The sequence below is a fragment of the Malaclemys terrapin genome, chromosome 2, assembly GCF_027887155.1.
Source record: "Malaclemys terrapin pileata isolate rMalTer1 chromosome 2, rMalTer1.hap1, whole genome shotgun sequence".
NCBI classification, from domain to species: Eukaryota; Metazoa; Chordata; order Testudines; family Emydidae; genus Malaclemys; species Malaclemys terrapin.
Window position 1 is genome coordinate 253,315,959 of NC_071506.1, and position 15,587 is coordinate 253,331,545.

The following is a 15,587-nucleotide window of genomic DNA, read 5'->3' on the forward strand; positions in this document are numbered from 1 at the left end:
CTATGGCAGTTTCTTCCTCCCCCATACTCCTGTTGGAGTCAAATCGACAGAAGACAGTGTAAGCCAAAGATGACTTTAGTCTTAATTCTGTATAGTTCAATCTATTAAATAGGGTATTTTGACTGAACAGAACTAAGTCTATGTTTTACAGTGTTGTAAAGGAGGCACTAATATTTCATTTGACTTTGTTTTATCTTTAGACAAAGTTTGAATAGACTGCACACTATGTGTCAATTTTCATATGGCTTGGGTTTGCTGACTGCTATTTATTTTTGTGATATGCGGCACTAGGATATTGATGAAGAAATTGAAGCCGAGTACAACATTTTGAAAGCTCTCTCTGATCATCCCAACGTCGTCAAGTTCTATGGAATGTACTACGAGAAAGATGTGAAGAATGGAGACCAACTTTGGCTGGTTCTTGAGGTAGATAATTTCTAATGATTGAATTTTATTATTTTTTAAAAGCAGTTTTCGTCCTGGCAGCATTCTTACTTCACTTGCAAACCCATCATATCAAACACAACACATTTGTTTGACATTTTTCTCCAGTATAGCTGCTCAGTCCATAAATGCTGTCACTAGCCCCTCCTGTGTTCTCAAATCTTTCTTTGATTTTTCTCTGGCTCCTGAATGCTCATCTAGTATATTTATTCCCTTAATGTTAATTTTATGTCTTTACAGTTAAGTTCTTATTAGCATTTGTACCCTGTTCAATGCTCTTATCTTAATTAGTTTCTAATCTAAACACTTTTTTCCTTTGGTGAAGATTGGCATACAAATCTCAATCCAGAAGTATTTGTTTAAACAACAAGGAGTTAGGACTAAGCTTGCCATTAAACCATAGTTAATGTGATGTGCTTTTCACAATATAGTAGAAGTGAATTAAATTCACAGGGTTTGTGTGTATAAAAAGCAAAAACAATAACAATAAAACAAATAAACTATCCAATTTGCTGTTGATGTCAATAGGAGTTCTCTATGTTAAAAAAAGGGAAAATAAGACCTTTCTTCTTTAATTATGATTAATAAAAACTCAGGCATAAAAAGTACATTTTAAAAATGGCATTAAAATCTACAAAGGCCAGTCCTGCAAGTTCTTCACAGATGGAATTCGCATTAACTTTCCTGTGAAAGGATTTGCAGGATTGGACCTTAGATGCCAGGAATGCAAATGAACACTTATGGCTATGTAAAGCATGCTCTATTTATCTTGTTAGGCTCTTGTTGTTCTATGGGCGTTTGGTAAGGATGGGTTGAAAAATATATTTCTTTTACCATTTGCTTGCTAAATTAGGGAATACAAAATGTCCTCAATACAAAGCCTAACAAGTAATATAGGCTTATCCTGTAAATGAAAAGAAAGAAATTAGTTCATGGTATTACAGTATATTAATTGAGGGCCAGCGTTTCAAAAATCTCATGTCCATAACGAGAGCCAGATTTTCAGACGTGCTCAGCTCCCATTTACTGGCCAAAAGGACTGGCCAGATTTTCATAACGAGATTTTCATAACGAGAGCCAGATTTTCAGACGTGCTCAGCTCCCATTTACTAGCCAAAAGGACTGTCCAGATTTTCAAAAGGAGTCAGCACATTGCATGTGGAGTATCACTGAAAGTCTAGACCCAGTTGTGGGTGCTGAGCATTTGAAACACTGGTCCTGAACTATTTTGAAAACTCTGGTCCCTATAGCGTTGCTGTAGAACAATCAAAGTAGGGCAGGGTCTATGTAAAGTATTTTAGGTCAAGTTAGTAATTTAGCTTTTTTTAATTTTCTGTGGAGTTGCTTCTAAATTTTGAAAACTAACTGATGCCTTGGCAGCATTTCATTTTTTGTAAACTCTTGGCATGCATAGGTGTGCACTTTACTTTGCATATTATGGTATATACTTCTTTTGGACGCATTACCCTCATTGTACATGTGAAAAGCAAGTCACTTGTCAATATACATAGACTAAAATAAATCAAGGAATCTAGTTAATCTGAACGTTTGGGTATATCTGTATGGATAGATGGATAGCTACGTATGTTTGGAAATGTAAACTTCAAAGAGCAGATAATTGAACCTGTTGGTTACTGAAACTTTCCTACTTTTAATAAAAAATGTTTATGGTGAAAAAGATTGTAATATGAAAGAGATGCCTTTGTTGAAATGTTATCTTACTTTTATTCCGTCCATAGCTTTTTATGGCCATTTTACCTTGTTTTTGAGCTTGGCATAGTTACCTTACAAGTTATAAAAATGAAGATACCTTCTGTTTGTTTTAATTATTACTGAAAATATGTCCAGGAGGAAGAAATTTTATAGATTCCTATATGTGGTGTTTAGTCATTCTCCCTTGTCTCTCTGGTCTAATGAACTGTATGTAGAGCACGGGTGGGCAAACTATGGCTCGCGGGCCACATCTGGCCCCTCAAACCATTTAATCTGGTCCTCAGCTCCCGCCAGGGGGTGAGGTCAGGGGTTTGCCCCACTCCAGTGCTTCAGCTGGGGAGTGGGATCGGGGGCTTGCCCCGCTCAGCGCGGCTCCCAGGAAGCAGCCGGCATGACCCTACCTAGTACACTGAGGCGTGGCCAGGAGGCTCTGCGCCCTGCCCCGTTCGCAGGCGCTGCCCCTGCAGCTGCCATTGGCCGTGGCTCCTGGCCAATGGGAGCTGCAGGGTTGGCGCCTGCAGACGGGACAGCGTACCGAGCCACCTGGCTGCACCTCGGAGCCAGAGGTGGGACATGCTTCCAGGAGCTGCTTGCGGTAAGCACCACCCAGAGCCTGCACCCCTGAGCTCCCCCTCCACCCCAACTCCCTGCCACAGCCCTGATCCCCCTCCCGCCCTTCGAACCCCTCGATCCAAGCCCAGAGCCCCCTCTTGTACCCCCAGCCCCTCATCCCCAGCCCCACCCGAGCCCGCACCCCCTGCCCATGCCCCAACAGCCTGCCACATCCCTGATCCCCCTCCCGCGCTCTGAACCCATTGGTCCCAGCCCAGAGCACCCTCTTGCACCCGAAACCCCTCATCCCCAGCCCATCCCCAGAGCCCTCACCCCCCCGCACCTCAACCCGGAGCCCCCTCCCACACCTCGAATGCCTCATTTCTGGCCCCATACCAGAGCCTGCACCCTCAGCCAGAGCCATCACCTCCCCACACACACCCTTATCCCCAATTTTGGAACATTCATGGCCCGCCATTCAATTTCCATACCCTGATGTGGCCCTCAGGCCAAGAAATTTGCCCATCCCTGATGTAGAGAACTCTGTTTATATTGGAATGTTCTTCAGGGAAAATTGATTTTTCTTTTAGGGTAGAATTTAGGCCTGCTGCTTCCCCCACCTAGTGCAAATTCTGTGTTCGTGCTTGCAGCATTTCTCTTTATGTCTAACTTCAGGGAGGGTGTGACATTGCACTTCATAAGTTTTATGGAAATATATTAATGAGTGAATATAATGTAACTGGAATATGCTTTATGCAAAAGGTCTCTTGTAAGGTATCATTACAAAGCTTATAATCTACTGAGTGTTCATCCTAGTTGTATGAATGTATCATTCTCGTATCTAAAACTAGAAATATGAAGTATTACTCTGAGGTCCTATTGTAATTATGCAAAGTGTGGGCCATTAATGGTGGTTTAGAATTTTGATGGTTCCCATTGACTAGGACAATTGGTTGGGGGGAGGGATAGCTCAGTGGTTTGAGCATTGGTCTGCTAAACCCAGGGTTGTGAGTTCAATCCTTGAGGGGGCCATTTAGGGACCTGGGGTAAAACTCTGTCTGGGGATTGGTCCTGTTTTGAGCAGGGCATTGTACTAGATGACTTCCTGAGGTCCCTTCCAACCCTTTTTTTTTTTTTTAAAAAAAGGGCTCTGTTTACTTGTAAGCCTTCCTGTGTTCCTGTAAATGAGGCTGGAAATAATGGAGGCTTGGGGTCTTACAGGACATGTGACCATGTCACCTGGTACTGGAGTTCATCTTAAACCTGGTGCTTTTCCATTTAGAAGAGAGGGTGGGGACCCAGAGAGACAAAAAATTCCCGCCTTGTGCCAAAGCTATAAAAGAGGGTGTAACAGGACAAAGGGGCTGCCAGTCATGAGAAATCCACTAGTTACTACCTGAGCTGGAACTAACAAGAACTGTACCAGGGGAAAGGATTGGGCCCAGACTAGGAAGGAGTCTAGTCTGTGAAAGAAGCTTATTGGAACATCTCTGAGGGTGAGATTTACCTGTATGCAGTTTCTTAAATGTTTTAGGCTTAGACTTGCATGTTTTGTTTTATTTTGCTTGGTAACTTACTTTGTTCTGTCTGTTATTACTTGAAACCTCAGAGAGATGATTAACCACCATGCCACTGTTTGACATAGCCACACAAGTACAGACGCTCCCCGGCTTACGCAATCGTTCTGTTCCGGAAAGCCTTGCGTAACCCGAATTTTACATAAGTTGGAAACGTATATTGTGCAAGCATAAAAAACAAACAATTACAACATTTTCTGCTCTAAATCAATCTTCTTTCGCTTACGAACTGGTCCTCCACTCTTGCTATCAATTGGTTGCTTTCCAGGAATGATTTGAATGAAATAATACGGTGAAATAACAGAAATAGAGTATCACTGAAATAACACGAGACTGAGAGGCTTCCCTTGTAGGAGATGCTACCGCTGTGTTCCTCCGCACACCGAACTACAGTACAGTACTTTACGTTTCCGTACGCTATGCAATATTTTCCGCAACTTGAACATTTTATTTATGCCTTATGGAACTTTTTGCGTAAGGGCGAATTTGCGTAAGTGGGGGTCTTGCGTAACCCGGGGAGCATCTATACGTGAAATTATAATTTTGTGTATATTACACTTTTGTCATTTTAGTTTTCCTTAGCACTAGGACAAGAAGGTGGTGTTCAGATCTGAATCAGTTTAATGTTGAGGACTGAAGTTAAGGTTCAAGGCCAAAACCAAGCTAGTTTATAAATGTAGATTAGAAAGTGCTAGACTTGGCAGGTGTTTTCATGAGATTTCAGCCCCATAGAGTAGAAATATCACAAAATCATTTGATCTCACAATATTTCACCTATCTTGAATGGTGAAAATCTCATGGTCTCAGCTGTCATCTTGGGCTGGAATATCAAAAAGAATGGCTGTTCTTGCATGACTTTGGCCATATCTAAACCTTAAGCGGAAAACAGGCCCCTAGTGAAACTGAGTTCCCTGACATTCAAAGGGATGAAGGTTGGAGGTTCAGTTTTGGGGCATCTCTAGTTTTAATGAGATCTGACACCCTCAGTTCATTATTTGTTTACTGTGAGCATTTAGCTGAAAGGGGATGCATGAAGTAACACCCAGGATGTTAACGATCTGTGCTGATGATATTGTTCTCTGAGTCTAAATCATTAAAGTAGATGAGCACTAAGAAATACTTGTCTACAACTATAATGGAGTTGGGGAGCCTGGTGACAACATATATATTCCCTGACTTGGCTACAGCACAGCTGGAAGTTGAGTTTAGATGGCATCTATAATTAGGTTGACACAGCCAGCACTAAGGCTGAGATTTTGATTTTTAAAACTGTCTAGAGATTTGGAGGCCCAAGTCCCATTAAAATTAATGGGACGTGGGCTTCCAGATCCCTCTTGGTTGCTTTGAAAGTGTCAGCCTAAACTTCTAATTGTGTCATAACCAAATTTGCGCAACATAGGAACTGACCTACTGAATCCGACCAAAAGTGCATCTTGTCCAGTTTCCTGTCTCAGCAGTGGCCAGAACCAGATGCTTCAGAGGATGAGTCAAGAAACTGCAGAATAACAACTATGAAATAACCTGCCCAGAGGGGAAGTTTCTTCCTTTACCCCCTTGGTTAGTGACTGGCGTATGCCCAGAAGCATGAGGGCATGTACCCTTCATCAGTTATTTTTTCTGTTAAAGTGAAATTTCTGATTTTCAGTCATGTTTGGTTTCCATTCATATTCATTGTACCTCCCTCCCTCCTTCCCAAGGATGACATGCAGAATAGTTAGTTGATATTCATAAAGCACTTTGAAGATGTAGAGTGCTATATAAGTTTTACATATCAGAAACAAGCCTTTTTGAGAATTGTGACGTTATTGACATGAACTGTGACTGTATAGATCATTGTTGCAACCAGGGTCCTATGGTTGAACCAGGTCTTGTACAGAGGAGGTCAAGTGGGGTGTCTATGGAAAAGTTGTAGTTTGCTGATTATGATTATGCTGTCTGTATGTGTGTATCATTTTTGTATTTGAAGTTATGAATATTGGCTATGTACTTGTATCTCAATGTGTTTGATTCTAAGCAGCCTCAGTGAAACATTTGGTCAGCTTCTTGAGAAAAGACTATTCTCAGTAAGTGCCAAATCAAGAAATACTTAACTGACAATGGACTTTGGGAGATGCCAATCCACATCTGAGCTTTCCTGGAAACATTCAAACTAACATGTAAAGTAAACAATGGCGTTGGCCTGAAAAAAGCTGAATCATTCATAGACATGTGACTTGCCCAGGTGGCTACACACTCCATCTTGTTGCTGTGATTTTGCACAGAAGAACAAAGGGGTTTCTGCCCACAAGAGAGAGAACATAAAAGGCCCTGGAAGCCTCTCCATTTTGTCTTCAGCTGGCTCAAGAGATGGCCTCTCCACCCCAAAGAGATGCTTGGAAGAAACTGGTGTAACCCCTTGGGGTTTAGAGAGCATGGCCCCTTTAAATCTTTTTCCTAAGGAGGGATGGGGAGCAGTGAGAGAAAGGAGGGAAACTCCAGGTGGGGCTCTGGAGCAGGAGAGAGAGAGAAGGCCTGCCTGAAACCTGGGAAGGACAGGTCGGCTGAGCGGGGACACCTCAGAACAGGAGCCAGGAGGAGCACTGTGCTAGGGGGGAATTGCTCGAGAAGGACAGGCCAGAGCTGGACCCAGTATCACTGCTGCCCAGAGCTGCATGGGGCTGTGAGTACTGGGGCTTGTGACTCTGCATTGGGAATAAGGAGGGAGGCTGCTAGCTAGTTAAGTGGGGAGGTGGTCGCTCTGTGTGGCTTTGCATAGAGCAGCAGAAGAGGGCACTGGAGGGGTTTGTTGGGGAAAGTTCACTGGCACCGAAGACAACCAGGAGCACCCAAGACTCACCACTGGACTGGAACTTTGCTCAGGCCTTCTGAACTCTGTGTGCAGACACATTGCTCAGTGTCTGTCCTTCCAGACTGTGCTACCACTGGGCCTGTGAGGCCTTGATTTGGATGCAACCCTGTTTTACTGCTCCCCCTATATTTCCCCTTGTTGTTTTTCTCCTCTCATCCCTCTGTAAATAAATATTTCCCTTTCTTATATCCATTGTACTTTTCTGGCGTGTGTGTGTTCACTCTGGGGGATTTGGAACAGGTGCCCCTGGGGTGGAAGGGACTTTCCCTGCTGCATTCTTGCATGCACCTTCTCTTGGCCAGAGCTGCCTGCAGAGCAGACTCCATCTTGGCTAAAGTTACACTGGAACAAAGGACAGTAACTACGGGGTGTGAGTGATTGCTGGACCCAGCCTAGGAAGGAGTCTGTGAAAGAAGCTTATTGGAACATCTCTGGGGGTGAGATTTCATCTGTAATCAGTTTCTTAATGTATTAGGCTTAGATTGCTTGTTTTTGTTTTATTTTGCTCGGTAACTTACTTTGTTCTGTCTGTTATTACTTGGAGCTACTTAAATCCTACTTTTTATACTTAATACAATTACTTTTTGCTTATTAATTAACCCAGAGTAAATACCTGGAGGAGCAAACAGCTGGGCATAGCTCTCTATCAGTGTTATAGAGGGTGGATAGTTTGAGTTTATCCTGTATAAACTTTATACAGAGTAAAATGGATTCATTTGGGGTTTGGATCCCATTGGGAGCTGGGTGTCTGGGTGCTACAGACAGGAGCACCTGCTAAGCCATTTTCAATTAAGTCTGCAGCTTTGGGGGATGTGGTTCAGACCTGGGTCTGTGTTTGCAGCAGGTTAGCGTGTCTGGCTCAATGAGACAGGGTTCTGAAGTCCCAAGCTGGCAGGGAAAATGGGTTCAGAGGTAGTCTCAGCACATCAGGTGGCACTCCCAAGGCGGTTTCTGTGACCGAACCCGTCACAGGAATATTGTTCATTAAAATTTGTTTCCTCTTAAAAAACAAAAAATGGGGTCGTCTTGTAGATATAATGAAGCAGGAAGACACGTGCAATTAATCGTGCCCTCTTCAGTGTTGATGTAATCAATTAGAAGCTGTTTAGAAGGTATTGGATGATGGTACAATATCAAAAAAATATATTTGACCCAGAAAAATGTATCAAAAGTGAACACATTTGTTGAAACGAAGTTCAGTGACCCTTTCCCTTTTCTCAGTGTGTTATGCTGTGTACATTTGTGGCATATCTGACAGTATTTGCAGGATACGTATGAAATTATTGCCTAGCATTCCTCTCAAACTGCCAACAATCCAAATCTGAGCACACTGTAAGATAAAGATTAAAAAATATAAGAGCTAAAGGAAAACTAATGGTGCAGGAATGTTTAAGCAATGTGTGATTCATTTATATAGTATAAATAACATTTTTTTGTAATTTCGGTTTCCCAATTTGACATTTCTGATGGAAATAGTCCATAACAGTGAACATGACGTAACAGTAACTGGTCTGTGCAGAATAAAAGTAAACTAGAACCTAAACTCAGTAATACCCTTCTTTGGCCTAATCCTGAGAGGTGCTGAATACCTGCATTGGCACCAGTGGGAATTGTGCCTGCTCAGTATATCTAACAGTCAAACTCATGATGAGGGACAGTACTTGAGAGGATTCTGCCAAGCTTACTAAGCTTTGTCGTTTGTATTTGGAGATGCCCGCAGAAGGAATCTGCCTGTTCATTTGTTAAAAATCTATTATAACTGCGATGAACAGGCTGAGCAGCCTCATGTCAGCAGAGGTCAGTGTGATGAATTTGCTAAGGGGAAATCTGCTGTAGCTCTTTCCCTCCTGTTTGGGAGGGTGATGGTTGCTAGGAGAGGAAGGTTATGAGGCAATTAGAAGGCAGTCAGTGAGGGATGGATCACAGAGGCAGGTTATCTGAGGAGCCAGGGGACAGGCATAGTGGTTGAAGGCAGTCAGGGAGCACTGTTTGGGACACACCATGTGCTAGAGCAGGGGTGGGCAAACTTTTTGGCCTGAGGACCACATCTGGGTGGGGAAATTGTATGCAGGGCCATGAATGTAGGGCTGGGGCAGAGGGTTGGGGTGCGGGAGGGGGTGTGGGATGCAGAAAGGGGCTCAGGGCAGGGGGTTGGGGTTCAGAGCCAATGGGAACTGTGAGGGGTGGTGCCTGCAGGCGAGGGCAGCACACGGAGTCCTCTGAGCCTCCTATCCCAGGGGCCGCAGGGATGTGGTGCCGACCGCTTCCGGGAGCGGCGCGGGGCCAGAGCAGGCCAGATCCAGCCCGTGGGCTGTAGTTTGCCCTCCCCTGTGCTGGAGCCTTAGGGCCTAGCAGCTGAAGCATCTCCTGTGCTTGCTAGCCTTGCCTGCCCCCAGAGACCCCTGGAGATTACAGAACTGTTTTAACTACTGTCCTGCTACAGCTACTTTATTAGATTAACAGATTGGATGGCACATATTTTAATAATTTGGGAATGTTGGTAAAAATTTTGAGAAACACACAAATCCCATTTTCAAAACTGATGTAGGCACTTAGGAGCCTGAATCTCATTGGGAGTCAGTGTAATTTAGGATCCTAAGTGCCTACATCACTTTTGAAAATGATACTTAAATCATGTAAGGACTCCTGAAAATTGTACCCATCATCAATATATTTTCAGTGTTTAGGAAATATGGGACTGACTGTTTTTAATGACAGATGTTTTGGCTATGCAAATAAGTAGAGTTGGTTGAAAAGATCACAGCCAAACAGCTTTCCATCAGAAAATGCTGTTTTGTCAAAATCAAAATGTTTTGCAGAAACATGTCAATTTCGGCAATATGTTTGATGGAAAAGTGTTTACATGAATTGTTAAAATGACTTTATTATTTTGATAATGCTGAAATGTCACATTTGGACTTGATCAATTAATTTCATTTTATTTTACTTTATTATAACATTAATTTTAACATATGTATTCAACACTGTAAAACATTTAATATTGTTTCAATAATGTTAAAACATAATATATATTTTGGTGTTTTTGGATTAAAATTTAGGAATTTTAACTTTACTTTTCATTCTGATTCAGAATGAAAACAAATTTTGAAATGTCAGACTTTCCCATGGAACAGAAGTTCCATTTTCTGACCAACTCCTACTTTAGCAATATATAGATCCTTGGATATATAAAAGGGGACTATCAGGAGTAGGAAGTTTATATAATCTCTGTATTGGGCACTTTTGTGACCACTACTGAAATACTGTTTCCAGTTCTGGTTTCTACAATTTAAGAAGGATATTGAAATAATGAAGAGAGGCACAAGAATGATAAAAACAGGGGAAAACATGCTTTATGATGAAAGGCTCAAGGAACTCAACTTACTAAGCTTATCGAAGAGAAAGTTAAGGGATAACTTGATTAGATTCTATGGGTGTCTACACAGGGATAAAAAAAACATGGCTGGCCTGGGTCAGCTGACTTGGTCTCAGGCTCTGGGGCTGAAAAATTGCTGTGTAGACATTCAGGCTCGAGCTGAAGCCCAAGCTCTGGTACCATGCAAGAGTGGAGGGTCCCAGAGCTCAGGCTTCAGCCCAAGCCCCAAAGTCTACATAACAATGTTTAGCCCCGCAGCCTGAGTCTCGCAAGCCTGAGTCAGCTGACCTGGGTCAGCCATAGCTGTGCTACAGGGCTTTTATCCATGTGTAGACAGTCTTTATAAGTACCTACAGGGGAACAGAAATTTGGTAAAAGAGGACCCTTCAGTCTAGCAGACAAAGGTTTAACAAGAACCAACAGTTGGAAGTTGAAGCTAGTCAAATTCAGACTAGAAATAAGGTGGCAAATACCAAAAGTTGTGGGCGATTCTCCATCACTGGAATTTTTAAAATCAAGACTGATTTTTTTTAAAAGATATGCTCTAGTCCAGACAGTGGACCTTAAATAGAAATTGGCCAGACTGGATGATCATCATGGTCGCTTCTAACTTTGGAATCTATGAATGAATATGAAGCCAAAAAGCTCTTGCAATTTGCTACATTTTGCATTAATCAACCATTACTCAATAGTCTCTGTTAGACCTGATCCGCACACAGTGTTGTTTGCATTGTTGTAAGTATTTTGACTAGGGGTCTGATTTTTTTTAACCATTCTAGTGATGCCTAGTGTGGATTCAATTATACTGATACAATGGGGCCTTATATTGGTATGGCTTACTCCTCTTCTTATACAAGAACAGCTAAACCAGTACAAAGACGTAAAATGAATTTAAATATTTGTACATTTTTAATTTCTTCTGTGGGATCAGCATGAATTAAATGAATGCCCTTGATGTTAACTGTTAAAGATCAAAGTCAAATAATATAACATAGCATCACTCCAGGCAGGTTTTAAATGAGCAAATTTTGCTGCCAAGTGGATCACAATAATCTTTCATGATAATTCTTCCATAATTCTTGCTAATATATTGGGAATTCAAAAATGTTCCAGTATTCCATATGAACAGCTGGCTGCTTGTATGCTATTTAGAGCAGCATTTCTCAAACTGGGGTCCACGAGGGTACTCCAGGGGGTCCGCAGTCCCTGCTGATCAACTGCTCCACCACCCGGCCCCCCCCAACTCTTTCCCCTCCCCTCCCAGCACCTCCTGCATGCCAGGGAACAGCTGTTCAGCAGTGTGCAGGAGGGGCTGGGAGCAGGGCCAGCTCCAGGGGTTTGGCCGCCCCAAGCAGCCAAACAAACAAAAAAAAAGGCCGCAATCGCGATCTGCGGTGGCAGTTCGGTGGGAGGTCCTTCGCTCTGAGCAGGAGTGAGGGACTGTCCGCCGAATTGCCACGGAACAGCTGGACGTGCCGCCCCTCTCTGAAGTGGCCGCCCCAAGCACCTGCTTGGTAAGTGGGTGCCTGGAGCCGGCCCTGGCTGGGAGGGAAGGGAAGGAGCAGAGACGGAGCACGCTCGGGGGAGGGGGCAGAAAGAGGTGGGGAAGAGGAGGGGCAGGGGTGGAGTGGGGGCGGGAAGAGGTGGGGCCGGGGTGAGGCCTTAGGGGAAGGGGTGGAGTGGGGGCGGGTTTTAGAGCTGAGCAGAGGGTTTGGGAGTCTGTGAAAATTTTTAAATCAAAATGGGAGTCCTTGGGTTGCTAAAGTTTGAGAACTGCTGATTTAGAGCATCAGTATTCTGTATTCTGATTTAGAAACTGCTCATCCATACCCTCCTTCTGGTTGCTGAGGGTGCCATACACATAGAAGGCACAGCTACGCTCGAGATGGTCTTAGCTATTTCCCAGAAATGGTAAATCTGCACCAGTACGAGCAATGCTGTAAATACTAAAGCTGCGTGATGGACAGCATTTTGTTCACAATATCATGAGAACCAACTCAGAGCTTAGTGGTTAAAAATCTCCTAAATTCTGTATACGTCAAGGCATTCACTGTTGTTAGCAGCCACAAAGCTGCACCACTGCTAGAAAATTAGTACAATATTTTCTAGGCTAGACAACGCCAGAGGGAATGACTGCTGAACAATGACGCGCAGTAAAGTCACACTAAGGGCTTTCTAATTGTCTCACAGAATTGTTCACTCCCTGCCTATCCTCTGACTCCCACACTGCTGTGTGACAAAGGCACAGTATATATAGAATGAGGGACCTCAGTGCTGTTGGACAGAATGCACATATTCCGTGATCAATATTCAGCAAATAATCCAGATCACTTCCAAATCTTTGGCAATCCTAATAAGCTTGAATATGGTCAAAACAAAGTGGAGCCTTAGAAGTAATCAAATATTTACAATTTTTCCCCCCAGTATTCAAACAACCCTTTAAATGAACCACAACAACATTATTTACATGTACATCAGACAACGAAAGGTACATGTCTGATTAAAATATGGCTTTTTGGTGACTAATAGTTTAGAATCATTCACTGACCTACTTTATATAGAAAGGTTTTGGGTCACATTGCATTTTGAATTTTCGTGCATAATTTCATTTAATGGTAAAAGTCACTGAACTGTATTTTTGTAAAACTCTACAGAGCATTGTTTTATAATCCACTATTTAAGCATAATTACACGTTTTAAAAGACATCACTCCTGGGAATGGTGGAAATGCAGGTTTAATTGCTGGATTAGATTGGTTTTTTTGTTCACAGTTAGAGTCGAGACACTGATAGTACAATTCCAGCCTGGAATGTGGTTTGCTGTGAAGGGAGAGACTAACCATTTCCCACACTAAACACAGTGCAGTAATGACCCTTTTATAAGAGAGGCTGTAGAAGACACCAGTTTGACATGAAAGTCTAGGAGCAGTATGACTCTACGCTGCATCAAAAAGTGGCCCCGCAGCCTCCCCATGGGAAGGTGCAGCCATATCACCCATCCATTCCTGCTGGTGTTTCTCCAACTAAACAGCATAACTTTTTTCTTGTCAGGATTGAGCGTCAGCCATTTTTCTGTCAGACAAAATCCTATCTGTCAGACACTGAGAAAGGCAAGCACAGCATCTAAGTTTGACAAAAAGGAGACTTCCACGTCTATGATCTCATCACACTCTGCCAGAATGTGGTAGTGGTTTGGCTTCTAGCTCATTAACTTGGATTTTAAGACCTCTGTAGGAGGGCTGGTGGTTTCTCTGTGCCAGGTAAATAAATATATGTTTGTCTGGATAATGGCTTTTGACCACAGCAGTAAGATTCACAGTACTTAGGACCTTGCTGCAGCCAATATGAGCAATGACTCCCAAAATGCTGATGCATGTGTGGACCTAGGGCATTATATGGCCCTTGCAATGAGACTGGGGGATCAGCCCCACATGAGTCACACATGAAAGGACCCTTTGGCAACTTTGTCTCCCATTCTGCATTGAGGAGGTGGATGGCATGCTTCCCTGTCCCTAGCATTTGTGGGCAAGTTGGGCATAGAGCAGAAGAGGTTGGAGCGAGGGATGTATGAGTCCCTGCAGTACTATCCCCTGCTATAGTTTTGAGTTTCCATGCAGGAAAGTAGGTGGGTGGTAATATAGCTTAATGAGCTCTGTTAGCTTCATCTCTACCCCTGCCAAGGATGCTACTGAGCAGGCAGCCAGTGGCACTGCCACACCCACACCAGTCATCCTTGCAGATGGCTACAGGTTTTGCATGGCTTGGAAGGGAGTGCAATCTACAGCCCCTCCAGCCCCAAGGGATTAGTGTCAGCAAAGCTGTAAGAGTCTCCTTGTGGAGTTTCCCTGCCTCCTGGCCCCTTCTTGTGATCTTCCCAAGGGTGTGAGGCGGGTGGAGTAATCTGGATCCATGTAACTAAAGCTTTAGGATGAAACTCAGGCCCCATTGAAGTTGATACGAGTTTTGCTATTGACTTCAACTGGAGCCAGGATTTCACCCTTATCAGCATCAATTGAAAATACGGAAATTTGAAATAGGAGGAAGCATCGCCCAGTTGTTGTGGTGTGAAGGGATCACCCTTTAAAAGCAGGTGATAAGAATATGGAGGCAAGATCTAATCCCTGTAACCCAAACCCCATCATTTAAAATGACCAGCTGGAAGGCATGGCTGGAGGAAGGGCGAGCAGGATGAGTGCAGTGATGCTGGAATTAGGGGTGCTGTCACATCCCCTGGCTTGAAGTAGTAATAACAAACACCAAATACATGGTTTCCATCAGCAGCATGCCTGCCAAAAAAATTGTTCCAGCACCCCTTTCTGAGTGACCAGGAGACTGCAATGAAGGACATTGCTGCTGGCATTGGAGTAGTGCACATGAAAAGAGGGAAACCTACAGGCTTTGAGGGCCATCCCAATTACGTTTGCAAAAAAAAATCAGGTGTGTCTCTCCTTGTTTTGTAAACCTGCTTAAGAACCACTCCGATCCTTGCTGTGTTTCTGCAGGATAGGAGAGCATGGTGCAGGTTTCCTTTCCCCCCTACACAAGCTGCCAGAGCCCTCCTAAGTGCACCTTTCTCACCTGCCGCCAGGTTCTTTCCCATCTTCCACCTCTGTGCAGCCCATGTACCATGTTATTTTGCTTCAAAAATCTTGTCTTCCTTGTGTCCCTTTCAGCTTGTCTGCCATAGGGATAGCTAGCAAGCACAGGCAGGAGACTAGATGGGGGCAGGGCAGGAGGCTGTATCTATTGCTATGACAACCCAGGCTGGAAGGAAGTTGTGTTTGCAAAATGCTGAACCTTTGGAACTATACCTCCCTATCAGGCCAATCAATGTAAAGCTGGCAAAACAAAAGCATACCCATTCCAAATCCCCAGCTCCGGGTATCTCTTTCACAAGCTCTCCTAGAGTCCTGAGAACAGCTAGAAACACTAGTTTATGGGCTCTTCTAGGCTTTCCAAAGGAAACTTCTATAACTGCTTTGAAGAGACAAGCCTATTTCAGAGATACTAAAAGGTTTAATTTTATATAAAGGGAAGTAATTTATGTAGTAGATGTTCTACTTGTATGAGCTGCAATT

The 15,587-nt window shown here is 43.4% G+C and overlaps 1 protein-coding gene across 20 annotated transcripts in view; it reads left to right on the plus strand.

Moving 5' to 3' along the window:
- MYO3A (myosin IIIA) overlaps positions 1 to 15,587 on the plus strand; it is a 351,398-nt gene that overhangs the window by 183,877 nt on the left and 151,934 nt on the right. For all 20 annotated transcript variants that reach the window (XM_054020735.1, XM_054020736.1, XM_054020737.1 and 17 more), the window contains one exon: positions 292 to 426. In XM_054020735.1, the coding sequence (XP_053876710.1) occupies positions 292 to 426 (135 nt within the window). The remainder of the gene's footprint in view (positions 1 to 291; positions 427 to 15,587) is intronic.